This window comes from Leucoraja erinacea, chromosome 5, assembly GCF_028641065.1.
Source record: "Leucoraja erinacea ecotype New England chromosome 5, Leri_hhj_1, whole genome shotgun sequence".
Lineage (NCBI taxonomy): Eukaryota > Metazoa > Chordata > Chondrichthyes > Rajiformes > Rajidae > Leucoraja > Leucoraja erinaceus.
The window spans coordinates 95455458-95481366 of NC_073381.1; the positions used below are offsets into that span (position 1 = coordinate 95455458).

Consider the following 25909-nt stretch of genomic DNA (forward strand, 5'->3'; position numbering starts at 1 on the left):
TCAGGATGGAAATGTCAAAGACTATGGACATGACTTCAGAATTAAGGGACAGAAGTTTAGGGGTAACATGAGGGGGAACTTCTTTACTCAGAGAGTGGTAGCGGTGTGGAATGAGCTTCCAGTGGAAGCGGTGGAGGCAGGTTCGTTGGTATCATTTAACAATAAATTGGATAGGCATATGGATGAGAAGGGAATGGAGGGTTATGGTATGAGTGCAGGCAGGTGGGACTAAGGGAAAAAAAGTTGTTCGGCACGGACTTGTAGGGCCGAGATGGCCTGTTTCCGTGCTGTAATTGTTACATGGTTATATGGTTACTAGAGGGGAAACCATTAAGTTGAGAGGGAGAAAGTTTAAAAAGTAATGTGCGGGTCAAGCTTTTTACACAGAGAGTGGTGGAATACGCTGCCAGAGGTGGGAGTGGAGGAGGATATGATAGAGGCTTTCAGATGGCCACATGGATATGCAAGCAATGAATGGATATGGATCATGTGCAAGCAGAGGAGACTTAAGGGCCTGTCCCACTTGGCTTGTCTTTCGCGCGACATTTACATGACCTGCTAGCATGTGGGTAGCGCAGGACGGGCGCATGGAGTGGCGTGGAGGAGTGTGGACTCCATCCTGAACAACATCTTCACGCGCTACCGGCCTGTCGCGTAGCTGACGGCCCAAGTGGGCCAGGCCCATAACTTGGCATCATTTTCAGCACACACAAGTAGGGGTGGCACTGTGACGCAGCAGTAGAGTTGCTGCCTCACAGCGCCAAAGACCCACGTTCAATCCTGACTACAGGCGCTGTCTGTACGGAGTTGCTACATTTTCCCCGTGACCTGCGTGCGTTTTCTCTGTGATCTCTTTATTTCCCACACTCCAAAGACGTACAGGTTTTACATGAATTAGCTTGTTATAGTTGTAAAGTGTTCCCCAGTGGGCGTAGGATAGCGTTAGTGTGTGGGGATCGCTGTTCGGCGCGGTGTATCGTTTCTGCGCTGTATCTCTAAACTAAACTAAATTAAACAAACAATGTTCCTGTGCTTGTACATATGTTCTGTGAACAATCTTAAAGCCCGTGAACCCTTACAATCTACATGGACAACTATGTATCACCATGGTGTCATCCCAATCGAGATGCACCCCTTGTCCTAACCACCCTCTACCAGAGTCTCTGCAATTTAAAACAATTTTTAAAATTTCATTGAATGGTATCTTAGCAGATACAACGGTACAAGAAGGTAGCTCAGTACCATGTTCTTAAGGAGCAATAAGAAGTAAGGAATGAATGTTGGCCTTGTATCTGACATCCTCAACATATAACATCTGACATCATCCATATCCAGGACAAGGGGTCACATCCAGGACAAGGGGTGACAGCTCCAGGACAAGGGGTGACAGCTCCAGGACAAGGGGTCACAGCTTAAGGATAAGGGGGAAATCCTTTAAAACCGAGATGAGAAGAACTTTTTTCACACAGAGAGTGGTGAATCTCTGGAACTCTCTGCCACAGAGGGTAGTCGAGGCCAGTTCATTGGCTATATTTAAGAGGGAGTTAGATGTGGCCCTTGTGGCTAAGGGGATCAGAGGGTATGGAGAGAAGGCAGGTACGGGATACTGAGTTGGATGATCAGCCATGATCATATTGAATGGAGGTGCAGGCTCGAAGGGCCGAATGGCCTACTCCTGCACCTAATTTCTATGTTTCTATAAACACTGCATAAAGCAGCCCTTTATGAGGATGTCAGCAGGGCTGGAGGGCATGGGTCTGGGAAGCTGGAACATTATTTCCCTGGAGAATAGGATGCTGAGGAGGAACCCTATAGAGGCAGATATAATAGTGAGGGGCATGGATAAGGTGAATGCTCATTACATTTCCCCAGGACCGAGGAGATTAAAAGGAGAAGGCTGGGGTTTAAAATGAGAGGGAGAAGATTTAAAAGTGACCAGAAGGGTAACTTTTTCACATTGAGGGCAGTGGGTATATGGAATGAATTACCAGAGGAACATGTCAAGCTAAGTGCAATGGCAACATTTAAAAGACCTTTAGAGAGGCATTTGGATAAGAAAGGTTTAGAGGGATTTGGATCAAAAGCAGGTAAATGGGACCAGCTCAGATGGACAAGTTGGGACGAAGAGCCTGTGTCTAGGGTCTATAACTATGACTCAACGTGCCATCTGCCCCCACAATAATTAGATCACTTTAATACGGGTGGCATGGTGTGTGCAGCCGTAGAGCCACTGCCTCACAGCGCCAGAGAGCCGGGTTCAATCCTGAACACGGGCGCTGTCTGTATGAAGTTTGTACGTTCTCCCCATGACCTGCGTGGGTTTTCTCCGAGGTCTTCGGTTTCCTCCCACACTCCAAAGATGTACAGGTTTGTTGGTTAATTGGCTTGGTATAAATGTAAATTGTCCCTAGTGTGTGGAGGACAGTGTTAATGTACGGGGATGGATGGGCCGAAGGGCCTGTTTCTGCTGTATCCCTAAACTAAACTAGACAATTTTGTTAATATCATACTTACACAAATTATACCCCCAAAAAAGATATGCACAATGTTTTATGGCTCATGTTCTGAGGAAGGACATTATTGCCATAGAGGGAGTGCAGAGAAGGTTCACCAGACTGATTCCTGGTATGTCAGGACTGTCTTATGAAGAAAGACTGGATAGACTTGGTTTATACTCTCTAGAATTTAGGAGATTGAGAGGGGATCTTATAGAAACTTACAAAATTCTTAAGGGGTTGGACAGGCTAGATGCAGGGAGATTGTTCCCGATGTTGGGGAAGTCCAGGACAAGGGGTCACAGCTTAAGGATAAGGCGGAAATCCTTTAAAACCGAGATGAGAAGAACTTTTTTTCACACAGAGAGTGGTGAATCTCTGGAACTCTCTGCCACAGAGGGTAGTTGAGGCCAGTTAATTGGCTATATTTAAGAGGGAGTTAGATGTGACCCTTGTGGCTAAGTGGATCAGGGGGTATGGAGAGAAGGCAGGTACGGGATACTGAGTTGGATGATCAGCCATGATCATATTGAATGGCGGTGCAGGCTCGAAGGGCCGAATGGCCTACTCCTGCACCTAATTTCTATGTTTCTATGTTATATACTGATTATTCCTTAATATAGTTATTTATGATTAATCTGGCTGTTATGCTTTATTAGGTTTGTAAATGATGAGGACAAACTCTGGTTTGAAAATTCAATAACTCGTGCTATTGGAGACAACCTTGGAAGGGCAGTGGCTGACAAACTTGATGTAGAGCCTTATTTTGTTGACTTTCTTCGTGATATGCCAGAGCCAACTGGGGAAGAACCTGAAGATTACGTATTCCTCGTTCCGAAAATCTACGAACTGGTACATCATAGAATTGTCAGCTTTATTGTGATTTTCTTACTCCTGCTAATGAGTACCTATGACAATTAAAACGTCTCGTTTTAACTTCACTTCACTTCCTCATATCTCCTTCCTTGACCACATCATAGAAACATAGAAAATAGGTGCAGGAGGAGGCCATTCGGCCCTACGAGCCAACACCGCCATTCATTGTGATCATGGCTGATCGTTCCCTATCAGTAACCCGTGCCTGCCTTCTCCCCATATCCCTTGACTCCACTAGCCCCTAGAGCTCTATCTAACTCTCTCTTAAATCCATCCAGTGATTTGGCCTCCACTGCCCTCTGTGGCAGGGAATTCCATAAATTCGCTTTTTATTCCTTCCTCAGAATTGCTTTTATTTTTCCTGTTGACTCCATTTACATAAATTTCCAAGAAAATTAAGGATACAGAACTATCAAAATCACAAATATTATGTTCCTAAACCTATGAGGCCCATGGTTCTATTCCAAACCCTGGCCAGATTAATGCTTCAGTCAGGGGAAACTATGTGAAACATCCTAATGTGACTAACCCATTCAATAATGTATGTAAATCACAGATATCATTGTTCCAAATATAGACAGTCTGCCATTTAATCAGCAGTACTCAGCTAAGCCGCAGAGAATGGGAAAACACAATGGTAAGAGCTCAAACGAAATGTCTAGGAAGGAACTGCAGATGCTTGTTTAATCCGAAGACAGACACAAAATGCTGGAGTAACTCAGCGGGACAGGCAGCATCTCTGGAGAGAAGGAATGGGTGACGGGCAGCATTCCTTCTATCCACAGATGCTACCTGTCCCATTGAGTTACTCCAGCATTTTGTGTCTATCTTTGGTAAGAGCCCAAAGCTACCTGCAGGAATGCTATGGAGGTGAAAGGAGCATTGTTGCTTCCTTGGGCCTTCTTATGCATTATATTTTCAAATAAAGAAACTGGCTTTACCTTGGCTGTAGGTGACTGCTGAAAAATCGTAATTGTGGATCGTAAAACCTTTTAAATGAGGATCTGTGCTGATTCTCGAACGAAATATTTGGTCAGCATCCATAAAGACTCCTCACACCCTTGTAATGGACTGTTCGAACTACTTCCCTCCAGCAGACGTTACAAGGCCTTCTACGCCTGAACCTCCAGACTCAGAAACAGCTTTATTCCCAGAGCTATAGCGGCTCTGAACCGGCCCTGCTGAGTGCCCCCCATCCCCCCTGGACTGTCTCCCTCATATGGTCACGTCGCACAGTTTATTTATTTATTTAGTTTTTTGACATCGGCTGGAGCTGCATACCAAATCTCGTTGCACTGATGTGCAATGACAATAAAATATATTATTATTATTATTATTATTATTATTATTATCACGTGACATAGGTTGGGAAAGGGATGAGACCCTGCAGAGTGAATATCAGGAATTAGGCTAAAGATAATACCCCAATATCTGGATTACTCCCAGTGCCATATGCTGGTGATGTAAGGGATAGGGGAGGATAGGATGGATGAATATGTAGCCGAGGCGTTTGTTCAGGGGTCCGCAATTCACAGTTTAGAACAAGCAGGATCTCTTGAATTGAATTGAATTGAATCCTTTATTTGTCATTCAGACCTTTCGGTCTGAACAAAATGTTGTTGCCTGCAGCCATACATGTAATAATAAACAACACACAATAAACACAAATTAACATCCACCACAGTGAGTTCACCAAGCACCTCCTCACTGTGATGGAGGCAAAAGTCTTAGGGTTACTGTCTCTTCCCTCCTCTTCTCCCTCTGCGCTGAGGCGATACCCCACCGGGCGATGGTAAATCAGTCCCGTGGTTCAAGCTCCGCGGCCCGGGGGTGGTCGAAGCTGCCGCCCTCCAGTCCAGCGGACGCAGCTGTTGCCGCGGGAGCTCCGGAAAACAGGCACCAGCCTGTGGCCCGCGAGCTCCCGACGATGTCATCCACTGGCCCACGGCCGAGCCCCGGGTTCAGGTCGCCGCCGCCAGAACGCCACCTCAGCCACCGGAGCACAGTCTCCACCCCGCACCAGGCCGCCCACACGAGAGCGTCTCAGCCCCGTACCGGGCCGCCCCCACGGGAGTGCCTTCCAGCCGGGAGCTGGGCTGCCCTCACGGGAGTGCCTTCCAGCCCCGCACCAGGCCGCCCTCACGGGAGCGTCTCAGCGCCGCATCGGGCCGCCCCCACGGGAGCGCCTTCCAGCCGGGAGCCGGGCCGCCCTCACGGGAGCGTCTGATCGCCGCACCGGGCCGCCCACACGGGAGCGCCTTCCAGCCGGGAGCCGGGCCGCCCACAAGGGAGCGCCTTCCAGCCCCGCACCGGGCCGCCCACACGGGAGCGCCTTCCACCCGGAAGCCGAGCCGCCCTCACAGGAGTGTCCCAGCCCCGCGCCGTCCACCCTCACCGGAGCGCCGAGTAGTGCCGCTGCCCGAACGCCGCCGCAGCTCGAAGACGGCCAGCCTCGCGTTGGTAAGTCCTGGCTGGCTCTACCTCCGGATCCTCGAGGTTGGTCACAGGTTGGAGGCCGCCAGCTCCGCCATTAGGCCTCAGCTCAGACGGGGGAAGAGAAGGGGGATACGACATGAAAATCGCATCCCCCCGAAGGGAGAGACAGAAAGCCCCGTTTCACCCCCTTGATGCGTGCACAGATGACATGGCTTCACATTGTGGAAAATTGTTGAGATATGGATCCTTTTAGTCGCAGTCATAGAGAGATACAGCGTGGAAACAGGTCCTTCGGCCCAACTTGCCCAAAGCGGCCAACATGTCCCAGCCCCACGAGAACCACCTGCCCGCGTTTGGTCCATATCCCTCAAAACCTATCCTATCCATGTACCTGTTGAACTGTTTCTTAAATGTTGGGATAGTCCCAGCCTCAACTACCTCCTCTGGCAGTTTGTTCCATCACCCACCACCCTTTGTGTGAAAAGGTTACTCCTAAGATTCCTATTAAATCTTTTCCCCTTCACCTTAAACTTATGTCCTCCAGTCCTCGATTCCCCTACTCTGGGCAAGAGACTCTGTGCATCTACCCAATCTATTCCTCTCATGATTTTATACACCTCAATAAGATCACCCCTCATCCTCCTGCATTCCATGGAATAGAGACCCAGCCTACTCAACCTCGCCCTATAGCTCACACCCTCTAGTCCTGGCAACATCCTTATAAATCTTCTCTGTACCTTTTCCAGCTTCACAACGTCTTTTCTATAACATGGTGCCCAGAACTGAACATAATAGTCTAAATGTAGCCTCACCAACGTCTTGTACAACTGAAAAATATGATCTCCCAACTTTTACAGTATATTTAATATTTTAACTGATGAAGTTCAATGCTTCAAACACCTTTTTGTCCAACCTATCGACCTGCAACTCGACCTTCAAGGAACCATGCACCTGTACTACTAGATCCCTCTGCTCAACGACACTCCCCAGAGGCCGACCATTCACTGTGTAGGTCCTGCCCATGTTAGACGTCCCAAAATGCAACACCTCACACTTCTCTGTATTAAATTCCATCAACCATTCCTCCGCCCACCTGGCCAATCGATCCAGATCCTGCTGCAATCGTTCACAACCATCATCACTATCTGCAAAACCACTCACTTTTACATCATCAGCAAACTTGCTAATCTTGCCCTTGTATGTTCACATCCAAATCATTGATGTAGATGACAAATAGTAACGGGCCCAGCACTGAACCCCGAGGCACACCACTGGTCACAGGCCTCCAGCCCGAGAAGCAATCTTCCACCATCATTCTCCGCTTCCTTCCATGAAGCCAATTTTCTATCCATTCAGCCATCTCTCCTTGGATTCCATGCAATCTAACCTTCTAGAGCAGCCTATCATGCAGAACCTTGTCGGTTCTAGGAATGCCACCCCCTCCCCATAATGTAACCATCACCTGTATAGCATTGGGCTCTGTATTTTCTGCTTTTTTCTGCCCACTTCTTTGGTTAAGTTTTACAGGATTACGGGAAAAGAGCAGAGGTAGATACAGAATACTGGAGTAACTCAGCGGGACAGGCATCATCTCTGGAGAGAAGGAATGGGTGACGTTTTGGGTCAAGACCTTCTTCAGACTGAGAAAGATAATGTGATTTGCTCTTCTTTGGTGCTGGCACCAACATGGTGGATTGAATGACCTCATTAGGTAACATTTCAATTCTATGATTCCAGAAATCTTCATCTCGTCTCCATCATCTGAATTGTTGATCGACCAGGATCTCTACCTGCCCCTGTTTGATCCTTGTGTCTTTAATGCAACAATCTGTGTCCATAGGTCACTGAGCTTATTGATCACCACATTCATATACATGCATTGCAATTCAGTTATACCATTATATATTTTCCCAAGGTAGCAAAATGAGACAAGAGGCTTTTTTTTGGCCTTTCCACCTTAAAAATGAATGTTACAGTTTGGTCTTGCTCCAGGCAGAACATTATTACCAATGCCAGCCGTAGATACTCGGGGCATCAGGTACAGTAAGTCTGGATTTTTTTTCAGCATGATGAAAAATGTCCACAAGTAACAAAAATAGCACCAGGTACGTACGGCTGGCATAACAATCCACTACGATATATCCATGGACTCCTACAGCCTCCTTCGGACTCATTACAAACATTCTGCAAGTTTGAAAACTCGGGAGAATTCGTGAATAACTCGGGAAAGTGGGACAGGCCCTTTAGGATCTTACACCAGAGTCCTCCACCCACCCATATCTTCCTCATCATGTAATCTTTGATGCAGGACAATGAAAAATCAGCGACCTGTGTTTTATCATTTTGTTGTGTAAAGTACTAAATACATTTTGCAAGATCAAGTGCTATGATGCAGCAAATGAAGGCTTCAGAAAGAACAAGCTACAAGTTCTGCAATAATGTCATTTATCATTATCTTTATGATATTAACTTTAATATTCTAATAGTTGTAATTGAATTGTTGCAGGTGCCAAACTTTGAATTCCTAACTGAAAAATTGCAGTTTTACCAGGCGCAACATAATGAAAGTGTCCGATCAGGATATCTTGATCTCGTCTTCTTCAAAGATGCAATGACACACTTGATGAAGGTGAGTATTTACATAATCATTTACATAATCGCACACCTCCAGCTTCAGGGACAGTTTCTTCCCAGCTGTTATCAGGCAACCGAACTGTCCTCTCACTAAGTAGAGAGTGGTCCTGATCTCCCAGCTACAGTACCTTATTGGAGACCTTTGAACTATCTATAGTCGGACTTTACTGAACTTTATCTTTCACTAAACACTGTACCATTGATCTTGTATCTGTACATTGTGGATGGCTTGATTGTAATCATGTACAGTCTTTTCACTGTGGATAGCACGCAACAAAAAAGCTTTTCACTGTACCTCGGTACACGTGACACTAACAAACTAAACTTCTAATCCAAAGCCAAATGACCTCATCCAAGGCTCTCATGCAGGGAAGTAAAGAAAGTTCTGGAACATTATATTTTAAAGTAAATTGTTGGAAGCATGTTGTCGTATGAAAGGCTTATCAATACCTAGGATGGTCTACAAATGGGTCAATAGGCCAAGTTCAATAGGACAAGTAGAGACTTTGATGCAAACTAAAGGCTTTGCAAACCAAATCCTATTAGCTGTACACAAAAAAAAGACACAATGTGCTGGAATAACTCAGCAGGTCTGACAGCATCTCGGGGGGACATGGATGGGTGATGTTTTGGGTCGGGTCCGACTGAGTCTGAAGAAAGGTCCAGACCTGAAACATCAACCATCCATGTTCTCCAGAGGTGCTGCCTGACCTGCTGAGTTACTCCAGCACTTTCTGCCTTCTAATGCATTTACTGATCCTGCTAACCAAATTCGACATCGTAACAAGGGTATGATAATGTGCTGGACAAATTATTGGGATTATGTTCTGAGGCCTGAACATTTGATCTAGAAATATGAATTGGAATCTGTAACCATGTGTATATATATATACATAGTCAAATTCAAATAAAAACACTTGTGGCTCATGAGTGACTGAAACAGAGAACATATGGCACTTCACTGCTCTGAATTGTCTGCAGTCTGAAATCCAGAGTAATGAGGTTGACTCTTCCCTTTAAAACGACAAAATACTCAGTTCAGAGGGGATTGTGATGAGCTATGGAGGAAGGAAGTGCAGATGCTGGGTTTTCCCAAAGATAGACACAAAATGCTGGAGTAACTCAGTGGGACAGGCATTTCGGGACAAGACCCTTCTTCAGACTGGAAGTCAGGGGTGAGGGAGACACAGATGAAAAAGGATAAGGTGTGTAAACGAGACATCAAAGGGGATGAAGATCAAGGTAAATGTAGAATAGATCATTGTCAGCTAGAAGAAGGTGAAAACAAAGCAAACAGATAAAATGTGATCAGGGAACCGTCAGGCTGGTCGGAGAACCAGGTGGAGGGATGGAGGGAGAGGGAAAGCAAGGGTTACTTGAAGTTAGAGAAGTCAATATCCATACCGCTGCCCAAGCGAAATATGAGGTGCTGTTCCTCCAATTCGCACTGGGCCTCACTCTGCCCTGGGCCTCATCCATTGTCAGGCCCAGCGCAAATGCATTTTGATGCAATTTGTGTCTATATTGTGATGAACTATAACTGGCCGAGCCAGCAATTCCCTCATCCTGTGAGTGAAAAAAGTAAAATAATTACTTGGTTTTGTTTTCGTTTATGTTGAGACTACAATGGAAAACCTGGATTCTTTACACTACAGCTTTGACAAATAAAATACTTTCTTGTCCCTGACACCAAGAAACAAATATTTTACAGATATCTCGTATAATCCGAACCGACTGTGGAAATGCATTGCTGGTCGGAGTTGGTGGTTCTGGAAAACAAAGTCTTACAAAGTTGGCATCCTTCATTGCTGGATATAAAATCTTTCAGATCACTTTAACCAGGTATATACAATATTTTCATCATTTACAATTGGTAAAAAATATGTAACTTATCCTCAGCAGCATTCCTGCAAAATCATGAAATGGTGTTTGGCCCACCACAAACATTCTGTACTTAACTATTTTCACACTTCCAAACGCATTCATTAATAAGCTTGTTCAGACGCTATTCTATCTTTTCCACCATTTCCCCCGCCTGTTCTCCCATTATCACAACACTCACTTTGCTGCTTTGGATCCTGGTTAAGCAATTGCTCAGTGTTAATATTCTCACACACAGCCGGCCCCACCATCATCTGAGGAAGATCTCGACCCGAAACCTCACCAATTCCTTCTCTCCAGAGATGCTGCATGTCCCGCTGAGTTACTCCAGCGTTTTGTGTCCACCAGCATTCATTCTTGGTTTCCACTTGGTTATAACGGGAATTCCCTTTGTTCTCCCCACCTCTCTTTTCGCTGCAATTGAATAATATTTGTTTTTTAACTTCTCTTATTCAAGAATGAGGAAGTTCGCCAGCTGTTATATCGGGTCCCAATGAGATCCTGCCTGGAGTATTGTGTAGAGTTTTGTTTCCTTACCTAAGAAATCATGGCAGCAATGATTCACTAACTAGTTCCAGCAAGGCAAGGTTTGGTATATAAGGAGAGTTTTAATAGATGGTGGCTGTATTCATAATCATACAACACAGAAACAGGCCCTTCAACCTGCATCCCTGCAAGGCATTGTACACCTGTCTCTTCGAATCCATTTCTTAGCTTCTGATTGAAGGACGGCAAGGTGGGACAGCGGTAGAGTTGCTGCCTAACAGCGCATGCAGCACTAGAGACCCGCGTTCCATCCCAACTATGGGTGCTGTCTGGACATAGTTTGTACGTTCTCCCCGTGACCACATGGGTTTTCTCCAGGATCTTCGTGTTTTCCCCGCACTCCAGATTTCCCACACTCCAGGTTTGGAGGTTAATTGGCTTGGTATAATTGTAATTGTCCCTAGTGTGTGTAGGATAGTGTGCGGGGATCGCTGGTCGGTGTGGACTCGGTGGGCCGAAGGGACTGTTTCCGCGCTGTATCTATAAAACTAAAGCTAAAAAACTGAAGAAAGTCCTCACGTCTCTTCTTCCATCCTTAAATCTATACCCTCTTGTGTCTTTGCTAAGGGTGAAAGTTTCTCATTATTTACCCTGTCTGTGCCCTCTTCATTTTGTGTACCTGATCTAATCCCCACTCAACCTTTCCACTTCAAGGAAAGCAAATCCAACTAACCCTGTCTCTCCTTATGGTGAAACCTCAGGCAACACTGATGAATCTCCTCTGCACCCTCTCCATGTAATCACCGTCTTCATATATTGGAATAACCAGAGTTGCATATAGTAGCCAAACAGTGACTTAACTGAGTTTTTATGAAGTTGTGCCATAATCTCCTTCTATTCTGCATCTCAACAAATGAAGGCAAATATCCCATATGACCTGTTCACACCGCATCTACCTGTGCTGCTGCGTTCATTGGCCACGAATACCATTGCTTAGAATCATAGTCCTTAGTTTAGTTTAGTTTAGTTTAGTTTAGTTTAGTTTAGAGATACAGTGCGGAAACAGGCCCTTCCGCCCACTGAGCCCACACCGACCAGCGATCCCCGCACATTAACACTATCCGTCACACACTAGGGACAATTTTAAACCTACCAAGCCAATTTACCTACATACCTGCACATCTTTGAAGTGTGGGAGGAAATCAAAGATCTCGGAGAAAACCCACGCAGTCACAGGAAGAATGTACAAACAGAATCACCTGTAGTCGGGAACAAACCCAGGTCTCCGGGGCTGCAAGCACTGTAAGGTAACAACTCTACCACTGCGCCAACGTGCCACTTAGCTTCAACCATACAGTATGGAAACAAGCCATCTACGCTAGTCCCATTTGCTTATTTAAACCATATCCTCTAAATTTTTTTTGTGCATGCACCTGCCCAAATGTCGTTTAAGTGTCACCATTTCATCTGGCTGCTTGTTCCATATACCTACCAAACCCAACCTTGAGCAACTATCCTAACGAAGGGTCTCTAGCTGAAACTTCACCCATTCCTTCTATCCAGAGAGTTTACTCCAGCATGTCGTGCCTTATATCAATCTCATTTTTGAGTGTACTCAGGCTGCTGCACAAATGCCCATTGTTGTCCTTGTTATATTGTTATTTCATTTCATTTTTCAGAGCTTATAATGCCACCAATTTGATGGATGATTTAAAGATACTGTACAGAACAGCTGGAGCAGATGGGAAGGGCATTACCTTCATCTTCACTGATAATGATATCAAGGAAGAGTCTTTTCTTGAGTATCTCAACAATGTGCTCTCTTCTGGAGAGGTATGTATTATTTTAAAACACTTATTTTTTACTTTAGTTAAGAGATACAGCACAGAAGCAAGCCCTTTGGCACATCGAGTCCACGCCGACCAGCGATCCAGGCACTATCACACACACACTAGGGACAATTTACATTTACACCAAGCCAATTAACCTCCAAACCTGTACGTCTTTGGAGTGTGGGAGGAAGGCGAAGATCTCGGAGAAAACCTACGCGGTCACGGGGAGAACGCACAAACTGCGTACAGACAGCACCCGTAGTCAGGATCGAACCCTGGTCTCTGGCGCTGTGAGGCAGCAACTCTACCGCTGCGTTACTGTGCCGTCCACGAGAGACATGTTGAGACACATATTTAGGATCAGAAATAGGCCAGTTAGGTGTGCCCCACCGTGCGATATGATATGCCCCAGGTCTCATTAGCAACAGCGATAAAGTTACACTGACAGAAACAGGTCCTTCAGCTCAATTTGTCAATGCTCACCAAGATTCCACATTAAAGCTAGTCCCATTTGCCCATGTTTAGCCCATGTCCCTCAAAACATGTACCTGTCCAAATGTCTTTTAAATGTTGTTCTTGTACCTCCCTGTTAGCTCATTCCATATCCTCATGTAACCTATTAAATCTTTACCCTCTCACCTTAATCCTATGCCATCTAGTTCTTTATTTCCATACCCTGGGAAAAAGACTATCCCTATCCACTGTGTGCCCCTCGTGATGTTATACACCTCCTTAAGGTCACCACTCACTCCTGCACTATACAGGATACATTCCAAGCCTGCCTAACCTCTCCCTAAAACTCATGCCCTCTAGTCCTAGAGATTGTTGTAAATCTTCTCTACTTACTGGCATCTTTCCAATAGTAGGGAGACCAAAACTGAACACAATGCTCCAAGTCCAGGCTCACCTACGTCTTGTACAATTTAACATCATGTCCCACCACACTCAATTCCCCAACTGATGAAGGCAGGCATGCGAAAAGCATTATGGCGACTCTGTCTTTACCCCTGTGTGTGTGTGTGTGTGTGTGTGTGTGTGTGTGTGTGTGTGTGTGTGTGTGTGTGTGTGCGTGCGTGCGTGTGTGTGTGTGTGTGGGCGCAATCGCTCATTGTTTGTGGCAGGTAAGACTCATCGGCAATCTCAGACTTGCCACAGCCAATCATTCTTGACCTCATAGGAGGCTCTGGCTGTCTCGGGCTTGTCCCCGCAGCTCAGTCTTGACCACAAGATGGTTTCTCCCAATGGCTCAGTCTTCCTCCAAACCTGCAGCAGGGAACACAGCTAGCTGGGAGGGCATCTCTCGGGCTTGTCCCCGCAGCTCCCTTGACCACAAGATGGTTTCTCCCAATGGCTCATCTTCCCCCCTTCACTCCTCCCCTCATCCCCTTGATCCCCCCCCCCCTTTACCCCCCACCTCCCCCTCACTCCCCCACATGCCTCCCCCCCCCCCCCCCTCCCCACCTCCCTCTTCACCCCTCCCCCCCCCCCCCACCTCCCACCGCAGGGAGACTTGATAGAAGTATATAAAATTATAAGAGGCAAAGATAGGGTGGGCAGACAGAATCTTTTCCCCTGGATGGAAAATCAAATATTCAAGGACATAGCTTTAAGGTGGTGAGGGGGGCAAAGTTTAAAAGAGGTGCACGGGGCAGGTTTTATCCACAGAGGGTGGTGGGTGCCCGGAACGCGTTGCCGGGGGTGGTGGTTGAAGCAGATACGTTGGAGCCCTGTAAAAGACTTTTGGGTAGGCATATGTATATGGAGGGGATGAAGGGATATGGGTGATGTGCAGGTAAACGAGTGGTTGTCTGTTTTTTGTATCAAAAATAAGTAATTTGATTAGGAACACGATACCAAAACCGTGGTGACACACCCACCACCATATTACAAAATCATCAAATTATTCAGACACTAAATTCCAAACAACTGCGTTACAAATGTACTAAATAACTACAATATAACTATGTCCCTCTCTAACACCACCCGGATGCGGACATAACCCCGGTAAAGGGGCAAGCATCCAGCTCGGGCAAAGCCCTCTTCTGTCTGGCTCCATGACTCGCAGATGGCCAGCTTGGCCAGGCCTAGGAGCAACCGAACCAGGACATCTTCAGCCCTGCCCACTCCCTAGATCCCGTCACCAGTCCTTCGGTCACTGACAGCAGAGCCACTCCTCCCCTTGCGGATCCTAGGTGCAGTGGCGGTGCTCCTTGCCTTCCGGACCCTGGCTACAAGTGACGCTCTACTGGTTCCTCTGCCCTCAACAGGAACAACGCTGCTCTTGGTCTTGGCGTCCTTCTCCAGCACCTCCAAGAAGGACCTGAGCTGACGCCGGTCGTTCCTGAGTGATTGTCATAGCATCATGTTCAGCACAGACATTATGTACTGGAGGATCTGTTCTTGTGCTGTATTATTCTATGTTCTATTGTACTCGCTGTTGTGTTTCACCCATTGTAAATAACTGAAGCCTTATACCATGATAAAGGTCCAAAGACGTTATTAACAACATAGCAAATATGACTTCACACTTGCACGTCTCTCTAATTCTAAAAGGGAACAGGCAGGGAGGATTAATGTCAAAGCTAGTGGGCGTAACTACAAAAGCATGACTCATAACATGAGTGACACTAATCTACATCCTCCCTCTTAAAGAATCCATAACATGACAACCCCATTAACCAAGTAAGGCATGCATATTAAATAATAACAACTTGGAGAAAGTCAAACATAGCCCGGATATTTCACAACCGGCATACAAATACGACCAGCACGTGTACGAGACCATCTCCGTTCTTTCCTCCCGACGAGAGGGAAGGTGGTTTCACCGGCGAGGGAGACTGGATCGACACCCCTGGAGACGAGGCAGGAGACTGTGGCGCAGGTGAGGACATCATCCTCTACACTCGCCCAGATTAATCCTCCATAATCTCCATATTTATTGGAGTATGTATTACAAAATTGCATTATCCAGTTTTGTGCTGGGAGAAACGATGAATTTGGAAACCAATGCCTGGAGCATTGCGGCAGGATGGTTGGTGGCATCAGATTACATGTTAACACCTTCCAGAATATTTCCAACCAGAGTTGGCATTCCCTCACGAGCCAGCGCGTACGGAATGAATGAATGGTGACGGCACGTTCAATTCTCTGAACGTTTGCAAATATCTTTTGAATCGACTGAAGTTCACTGTTTTAACCATTAACAACAATTAACTAAACCTATCCAAATGTATTTGTACCAGGAGCAATAAATATACACCGATCACATATAACCTTAGCAGAAGATAGACACAAAAAGCTGGTGTAGCTCAGCAGGACAGGCAGCATCTGTGGAGTGGGTAATGTTTCAGGTCGAGACTCTTCTTCAGACTGGAAGTCATGGGAAAGGGAAATGAGTATTAAAGACGATGCGGAGAGTTAAAGAACAATGAATGAAAGATATGAACAAAAGTACCGATGATAAATGAAACAGACTATTGTTTGTTCAGGTGCTGCTTGACCCACTGAGTTACTCCACCATTTTGTGTCTTCCTTCCTCTACACTTACCATGTGAGATATTGTCTGTTTGGATTTATTTTTCGTTGACAGGTATCAAACTTATTTGCTCGGGAGGAACTTGATGAGATCACACAGTCTCTTATTGCAACAATGAAGAAAGAAACCCCTCGAGTCCCTCCCACGTTTGACAACCTATACGAGTATTTTATAAAAAGAGCAAGGAAAAACTTACATGTTGTCCTCTGCTTATCTCCGGTCAGTGTCTTACTATTATCAATAATATATAACTCCACACTGTTATTAATTTAGTGACCTATAAGGTCATAAGTGATAGGAGCAGAATTAGGCCATTCGGCCCATCAAGTCTACTCCACTATTCAATCATGGCTGACCCATCTCCCCTTGCTAACCCCATTATGCATTCTCCCCATAACCCCTGATACCTGTACTAATCAAAGAATCTATCTCTCTCTTCCTTAAAAATATCCATTGGTTAGGTATTCACAGCCTTCTGTGGCAAAGAATTCCTTAGATTCACCAGCCTCTGACTACAGAAATTCCTCCTCATCTCCTCCAAAAAGAACGTCCTTTAATTCTGAGGCTATTAAACTCTACAATCTTCATTAAGATCTGAACTACATTGACTATTATCATTATTATTACACTATTATTGTTTTTATGTGTACATACAGTGGCAGACAGTATTCATACCCCTTGAACTTTTCCACATTTTCTCACGTTACAACCACAAACGTAAATGTATTTTATTGGGATTTTATGTGATAGACCAACACAAAGTGGTGCATAATTGTGAAGTGGAAGGAAAATGATACATGGTTTTCAAATTGTTTTACAAATAAAAAACTGAAAAGTGTGGCGTGCAAAAGTATTCAGCCCCCCTGAGTCAATACTTTGTAGAACCACCTTTCGCTGCAATTACATCTGCAAGTCTCTTGGGGTATGTCTCTACCAGCTTTGCACATCTAGAGACTGAAATTTTTGCCCATTCTTCTTTGCAAAATAGCTCAAGCTCAGTCAGATTGGATGGAGAGCGTCTATGAACAGCAATGTTCAAATCTTGCCAGAGATTCTCAATTGGATTTAGGTCTGGACTTTGACTGGGCCATTCTAACACATGAATATGCTTTGATCTAAACCATCCCATTGTAGCTCTGGCTGTATGTTTAGGGTCGTTGTCCTGCTGGAAGGTGAACCTCCGCCCCAGTCTCAAGTCTTTTGCAGACTCTAACAGTTTTCTTCCAAGATTGCCCTGTATTTGGCTCCATCCATCTTCCCATCAACTCTGACCAGCTTCCCTGTTCCTGCTGAAGAAAAGCATCCCCACAGCATGATGCTGCCACCACCATGTTTCACAGTGGGGATGGTGTGTTCAGGGTGATGTGCAGTGTTAGTTTTCCGCCACACATAACGTTTTGCATTTAGGCCAAAAACTTCAATTTTGGTCTCATCTGACCAGAGCTCCTTCCTCCACATGTTTGCTGTGTCCCCCACATGGCTTATGGCAAACTGCAAACGGGACTTCTTATGGCTTTTTTTCAACAATGGCTTTCTTCTTGCCACTCTTCCATAAAGGCCCGATTTGCGGAGTGCACGACTAATAGTTGTCCTGTGGACAGATTCTCCCACCTGGGCTGTGGATCTCTGCAGCTCCTCCAGAGTTACCATGGGCCTCTTGGCTGCTTCTCTGATCAATGCTCTCCTTGCCCGGCCTGTCAGTTTAGGTGGACGGCCATGTCTTGGTAGGTTTGCAGTTGTGCCATACTCTTTCCATTTTCGGATGATGGATTGAACAGTGCTCCGTGAGATGTTCAAAGCTTGGGATATTTTTTTATAACCTAACTCTGCTTTAAACTTCTCCACAACTTTATCCCTGACCTGTCTGGTGTGTTCCTTGGGCTTCATGATGCTGTTTGTTCACTAATGTTCTCTAACAAACCTCTGAGGCCTTCACAGAACAGCTGTATTTATACTGAGATTAGATTACACACAAGTGGACTCTATTTACTAATTAGGTGACTTCTGAAGGCAATTGGTTGCACTGGATTTTATTTAGGGGTATCAGAGTAAAGGGGGCTGAATACTTTTGCACGCAACACTTTTCAGTTTTTTATTTGTAAAAAAATGTGAAAACCATGTATCATTTTCCTTCCACTTCACAATTATGCGCCACTTTGTGTTGGTCTATCACATAAAATCCCAATAAAATACATTTACGTTTGTGGTTGTAACGTGACAAAATGTGGAAAAGTTCAAGGGGTATGAAAACTTTTGCAAGCCACTGTATGTGTGGCTTGCAAAAGTATATATGGCTTACTGTATAAATATACACATTGAACCTTTTTCTTGTTTTTTATATTATTTACAGTGTACTATGTTTACATACTCTGTTGTGCTGCTATCAGTAAGAATTGCATTGTTCTATCTGGGACATATGCAAATAAAACATTGACTCTAAACTAACTTTTTCTTTTGTTTTGATGTTAGGTTGGTGAAAAGTTTCGATCACGAGCGCTGAAGTTCCCCGGCCTGATTTCAGGGTGTACAATGGACTGGTTCAGAAGTTGGCCCACCGAGGCACTGGTTGCCGTCTCTAGCTATTTTCTTTCTGGTTTCCACGTTGTTTGTTCAGAGGAGATTAAAAACCATCTGGTAGCAACGATGGGTATCTTTCATGACCAAGTCTTTCAGACCTGTGAGGACTATTTCCAGAGGTATGTTCTGATTGATTTATTGCTGACAGTTAGTCTGAAGAAGGGTCTCGCCCTGAAACGTCATCCATTCCTTCTCTCCAGAGATGCTGCCTGTCCTGCTGAGTGATGCCCCTGTCCCACTTAGGAAACCTGAACTGAAACCTCTGGAGACATTGCGCCCCACCCAAGGTTTCCGTGCGGTTCCCGGAGGTTTTTGTCAGTCTCTCTACCTGCTTCCACTACCTGCAACCTCCGGCAACCACCTGCAACCTCGGGGAACCGCATGGAAACCTTGGGTGGGGCGCAAAGTCTCCAGAGGTTTCCGTTCAGGTATCCTAAGTGGGACAGGGGGATTACTCCAGTATTTTGTTTTATTAATTTTTTTTAAATATTTTTATTAGAAGTACAGTAAATGACAATAATACACATCAGATATATCTTATTACATTTATTGTACCACTTTGTTTTTCGAGCTTTAAAAAAGATAGAAATAAAAGAAGTAAGGAGAGTGAGCAAGAATCGTGAATGCAGGAAAGTGTTGGGAAAAGAAAGCCCCTTAGGGAAGAACTCAGAGAAGGAAGTAAAGAAAGGAAATAAGACCCTAGAAAGAAAAGAAAAAAAAGGAAAAGCAATCGCTCCAATACTCCAGCATTTTGTGTCTATCTTTGATGTTATGGCTAGGTATCATTTGTATTTCAGATAACACGGATGTTGCCGGACCCTCTGAGTTCTTCCGGCTGCTTTTTTTTTGCACATCTTTTTGTCGTGGCAAGAAGCCCACGTGATTATAGGGAGAACCTGCAAGACCCATCTAGGGGCAATGTTAGTAAGGCTTGAATGCACACTGTTGGAGCTATGAAACACCAGCTCGATAAGATGCACAACTGTGCTCCCCCATCCACTAGTCCACGCAAGGTTTACCCATTAAGCAATTCTAACAGAATTAGACACAAATCGCAGAAAACATAGAGTGTTTAAATATCAAGTAACATTTTAAGGCAGAGAGATAGATTCTTGATTAGTACAGGTGTCAGAGGTTACGGGGAGAAGACAGACAGAGAATGGGATTAGATGGGAGAGATAGATAAACCATATACAATTACAACGGAATGGCCCTACAAGTCCGAGCCGAACAAAATTTTTTTTGATTAGCCCCACCTGCCTGCACTCATACCATAACCCTCCATTCCCCTTCTCATATGCCTATCCAATTTATTTTTAAATGATACCAATGAAAAATAGATTAGATAAACCATGAATGAATGGCGGAGTAGACTTGATGGGCCGAATGGTCTAATTCTGCTCCTATGTATGGGAGATTTCAGATATATGGTACTGCTCATTAATGTTTGCTGAAATATGTGACAGATGGTAAGAATAATCATTTTTGTGCCTTATTTTTCAGATACCGAAGACGGACACATGTAACTCCCAAATCATACCTTGCCTTTATAAATAGCTATAAAGCTATATATGCAGAGAAACATGCAAACATCAATGAGCTGGCCGAGCATATGCAAATGGGTAGGTACATTTCGAAGGAATGGGAATGTCAAAGATTGGAGGACATAGCTTTAAGGTGAGAGGAGCGAATGATAAAGGAGATCTGTGGAGCAATTACAGAGCGTGGTGCATGCCTGGAACACGCTGGCAGATATGGTAGTGGAAGTAGATACAATAGGGGCGCAGCAGTAGAGTTGTTGCCTCACCCCGCTAGAGACCCGGGTTCCATCCTGACAACAGGTGCTGTCTGTATGGAATTTGTACATTCCCCCCCTGTGATCTGTGTGGGTTTTCTCCGGGTGCTCCGTTTTCCTCCCACACTCCAAAGATGTACAGGTTTGTAGGTTATTTGGCTTGCTACAAAATTGTTAATTGTCCCTAGTATGTGTAGGATAGCGCTGGTGTGCGGGGTGATCGCTGGCTGGCGTGGACACAGTGGGCCGAAGGGCCTGTTTCCACGCTATATCTCTAAACTACACTATACTAAACTAAACTTAAGAGTTTTTGAGATAGGCACTTGGATATGCAGGAAATGGAGAGACATGATATAGGTATGTTGCAAAACCTACCTGAAGCGTCGCTGAAAATCTGGCCCAGCCCGTGTGCGCGATTTTGGCGCCGTTTAGAGGGGGGCGGGTTTAAAACGCAATTTCCCCTAGGCTGTTCAAATCGAGGATGTTCAGCCTAGTTAATTATTAACGAAAAATTGCTGGAAGATTCCGTCGCTTTAGCTATTATTACTTTTAAGGGCTTTATCTAATTGTTATAGTAGTTTAAAAATTAACCCCTAAACCCGCGACCGCCAACAACGGGCCGAATCTCATACAGGGGAAAACGGAAGGTAGGCTGTTTATTTTTACATTAAAAAGGGCTTCTTAAGATCCCTTTATACAAAGTTTAATGTTGCGAGTAGTTAATTTTGGCCCCATTATATCCCGCAGTATTTTTCTGGGCATTTGAGGGCACAAATCCACCGCAATGTGAACGTTCTAAACCAGTGCGTTCACAGGAGCCCACTAGAAAGCTGATTTAAATGGACTTTAATTTACAGCAATTGAACACTAAATTCCTTCCATTTGGCCTATAAATTAATGTAAATGAGATTTTAAAAATCATGTTTCATTGTGAATTATTTGTGAATATTATTTGGACACAGGCTATTTAAAAATGTTAATCATTTATTAAGAAATGGATAGATGTTTAGATCTAGTAATTGAAGTTTGAAATTAGCTACAATTGGGCAACTAACTAATTATATGCTTTAATTTCAGGTTATCCAAATAAGATTGTTTTATATTTGTTTCAGAATGCTTCAATCTATGATAACTGAAAATTTCATTCAGTTCTCTTCATTTTTAAGAAAGTTATGGGCTTTTGACTGTCCACGATCACAGCTTTTTTGTTATGTCCATAGAAAATCAATAGGGAAGAAGATGCTAATTTACGAGTATGAAAATGGCCATAACTTTTTTAATTATTTGAGATATGAAAGTGAATTAGGTGTCAAATTAAACTTATTTTTATGCTTTATCTGATGGGATAAATTGCAGACTTGATTTTTAAAATCTCAAAATGTTGTAACATTGATACAATGATACAAGCGCAGCACAGGAGTTTAGTATAACGTGACATCATGTTTGCCACAGACATTGTTGCCCCAAAGCCCATTCCCGTTCTGTGCTGGTCTGTGTTGTATGTTTCCTGCACCCTACGTTTAGTGAGAAAATGAATGACGTTTTTGTGAAACATATTGGCTCTAAATCAAACAAAACATCCAATTTCAGGTCTCTACAAGCTCATGGAAGCAACTGAATCAGTGGCTCAACTTGCTGAGCAACTAGCAGGGAAAGAAAAGCAATTGGCAGTGGCATCACGCAACGCTGATAAGGTTTGTGCTGTACTCACATTTAATATCCCAGATATGTCATTGATTGACCAAGATGACAATAAGTTCTTTGAGACATAACTGGATTGAATAAGAAATGAACCGGATACATCTCTGGAGACAGTTCAGATTCAGATTCAGATTCAATTTTAATTGTCATTGTCAGTGTACAGTACAGAGACAACAAAATGCATTTAGCATCATCCTGGAAGAGCGACATAGCACATGATTTGAATAAATAATAATAAGTGTCCGGGGGGGGGGGGGGGTGATTGGCAGTCCCCGAGGAACGTTGTTGTGTAGAGTGACAGCCGCTGGGAAGAAGCTGTTCCTCGACCTGCTGGTCCGGCAATGGAAAGACCTGTAGCGCCTCCCGGATGGTAGGAGGGTAAACAGTCCATGGTTGGGGTGAGAGCAGTCCTTGGCGATGCTGAGCGCCCTCCGCAGACAACGCTTGCTTTGGACAGACTCAATGGAGGGGAGCGAGGAACCGGTGATGCGTTGGGCAATTTTCACCACCCTCTGCAATGCCTTCCGGTCGGAGACAGAGCAGTTGCCATATCATACTGTGATGCAGTTGGTAAGGATGCTCTCGATGGTGCAGCGGTAGAAGTTCACCAGGATCTGAGCAGACAGATGGACCTTCTTCAGTCTCCTCAGGAAGAAGAGACGCTGATGAGCCTTCTTGATCAGAGTAGAGGTATTGTGGGTCCAAGTTGAGGCAGGAACTACCCCAATATTTAACAGACAGTTAGACAGGTACATGGATAGGACAGGTTTGGAGGGATATGGACCAAACGCAGGCATGTGGGACCAGTGTAGCTGGGATATTTTGGCCAATGTGGGCAGGTTGGACGGGAGGGCCTGCTTCCACACTGTATCACTCTATGACTTTCTATGACTCTCTATTAATATAATAACAGGTAAAACTAAATCATGAAGCCTACTTCTCATATTCTTGCTGCAAATTTTCCAGAGAATAAATTGCAGATATCCAAACATTCATGTATGTTTACTTGGAATAAAAATAAAATCTAATTAATATGCTTTCTGTGAATGAGAGGGTGCTTTATAATGTACCATTGAATATGAGTACTTATATTTCCTGAAATGAATTCTTAAATGTTATTTAAACACTGTTAAGTACATTTTACTTCGGAATCACGTGAGTGACTACGTGAAGAGCCCACCAGCCCGCATGCGCGTCAATACGTCTAACACATGGCGCACGACTGGCTGTGCGGCGCGTCGCTCCTCCAGCGGTAAGTTTAGACCCTGCAGGTAAGTTTTCAAACTTATTCTCAGGCTGTGTTTTTTGGTTAAATCTCTTTTACAGAGCTTGCTGCGGGCATGGAAATCCAGGGCGAAATCCTGACGGGCCATGGGGAAACCGGCTACGGAGGACCGCGGGAGTGCGGGTAGCCGGCGGCCGTTGGGTTCACCGCCCGAGTCGCTGACAGTGCGGTCAGCGACTTCAGACTTGGTGCTTGCCCAAAGCACTTTGGCAACCCCGAAAAGTGGACAAAGCCAAACGGAAGTATGAAGAGGCCTGTGGACTCGGACGAGTCAGGCCAGGAGGGTTCGCCTCCGACAAACATGGGTACATCCTCGGGCGTTTATCCCATATGGAGCGTGGATAGCATCCTCGGGCGTTCATCCCACAGAGGATGCTCCATCATAATATGCTCCGTGATACGGAGTCATATCAGCACAGGTTTCCTTTGGTACCTGTGGTAGCGCCTGTTTCAGGGCTGCTTAATATCTCACACTCTGAGGAGGGGAGTGTGTCAGGGGTCAGTATATAACTGACTCCGAATTCGGAGGTATGTCCGTGAAACATACTGGAATGCATGCGTGAGGTTCAAGAATTGCCTGCCATAGCATCAAGGCTTGTGATACCCTCGCAAACAAGGGAGCCGCTGCACAAAGAGCTGGCTTCTTGCATCAACTACCCCATGTCACATCAATTACTGGAACAGGTGACGGCTGCAAAACACCTGTAAATTGGGCATCCCTGAAAATGCCGACAATGAACAGCTCTATCTGGGGATACATTGGAGGGGGCATCAAAGCCCAGGAAATGAAACTCCAACAATTTTTTTTAATTACTGGCCTCTGGCATCACGGAATTTGCCAGATCTGTGGATGGCGGGCCCTTATCGGACGTCCAGCAGGATGCCCTGGCATTGATGTGCAATGCACATTTCAAAATGAACTGCTTTCGGAAGAACGCCATCAGTCCTGCCTTAAATCCCAGATTTGCAGGCTTCTGTAAGGCCAGCAATGTCCAGCCGCCGAATCTTCTCTTCGGGGAAGACCCACCCAAACAGGTAAAAGACCTGGATGAGGAAGCAAAGCTGTCGGGCTAATCAAGGCACCAACGACGAGCAAAGCTTCACCGTTTTGCTGGCCATGCCCCTATGCCTCCATCAGCAATAAGCAGTTAACTGAAGCTGGTGGCAGCTCGAAAGCTGATTCTCTGGGCAGAGGTATTTTAGGCCAAGGCCCAAGCCGGCCCACAGGGAAAATGCGCAATCCACGCACCCCAGCAGTCCTACCCTCCAAATCTCGAGAACGGAAATAGAACCCGCATCAGGGGCCTTTGGGCCTACCATAAGACCATGGAGGTAGGTGGGTCTGATTCTTTCCGAAACATGGGGCGTGTGGACCAGTTACAAGTTGGTGATAGATTACACTTGTTGTTTTGCACGAATGGCAATGGATAACTTCAGATCTGTTTATACTGCACAGTATACAAGGGTTCCAAATTGAATTTCTTCCCAACTCATTGCCACCCACACAACATACACCAAGACGGGATTATACACAAAAGGGATAATCGACAAGTTATGAACATCACCAATTCATCTCGAATATATTCTCTAGACAAAAGAAAGATGGAGGATGTCGAATCATCCTTGATTTAACACAACTTTACTCTCATGTGCAGTATAGACATTAAAAAAAAACGAAAACTTTGTTACAGCCAATCAACTGATTTCCAAAGGATGCTTTATGGCATGCATCGATCTCAAAGATGCATACTATTCAGTACCCATTCACAGGGATCACCAGAGATATTTGAAATTTAGCTGGATGTGGTAACTATGGCAGTTTAAAGCGTTGCTTAATGAATTAACCAGCCCCAGGTTATTTACCAAATTATTAAAGTCGGTGCTTGGGTTGCTTAGTGCTCAAAAACATATTGTTATGGCCTATCATAGGAAAAACGCTGAAATTGGCTAAATTAGCTGTTTCAGCCACAAAAGTCATATTTGAGAAATTGGGGTTTCTCATCCATCCAGCTAAATCCAATTTGATACCAACTAGAGTTATTAATTATTTGGGATTTACCATTAACTCTATTAATATGTCTGTGACTCTGCCCTGGAGCAAAAGATTAGAATTAATAGAATCCTGTAACAGCCTTGTTGTTATGGATTAGCCATCTATTCGACAGGTGGCAAGTGTAATGGGCAAAATAGTGGCTGTTTTTCCAGCTGCACAATTTGGGCCTTTGCATTATCAGAATTTACAACGTGCAAAGGAGCAAGCACTCAAATACCATTTAGGACATTTTTACGCAGCTATACTATTACCAGCTGAAGCTATATCAGAAATCCAATGGTGGGCGACCACTATTCGGTATTGTTCCAGTAATATTTTGGTCA

The 25909-nt window shown here is 44.8% G+C and overlaps 1 protein-coding gene across 1 annotated transcript in view; it reads left to right on the plus strand.

Moving 5' to 3' along the window:
• The window catches only part of LOC129697689 (dynein axonemal heavy chain 8-like), a 474747-nt gene that overhangs the window by 311697 nt on the left and 137141 nt on the right, over positions 1 to 25909 (plus strand). The window contains exons 61-68 of the mRNA XM_055636398.1: positions 3155 to 3347; positions 8314 to 8436; positions 10153 to 10283; positions 12488 to 12641; positions 16230 to 16394; positions 18645 to 18871; positions 20256 to 20374; positions 22138 to 22241. Of these exons, the coding sequence (XP_055492373.1) occupies positions 3155 to 3347; positions 8314 to 8436; positions 10153 to 10283; positions 12488 to 12641; positions 16230 to 16394; positions 18645 to 18871; positions 20256 to 20374; positions 22138 to 22241 (1216 nt within the window). The remainder of the gene's footprint in view (positions 1 to 3154; positions 3348 to 8313; positions 8437 to 10152; positions 10284 to 12487; positions 12642 to 16229; positions 16395 to 18644; positions 18872 to 20255; positions 20375 to 22137; positions 22242 to 25909) is intronic.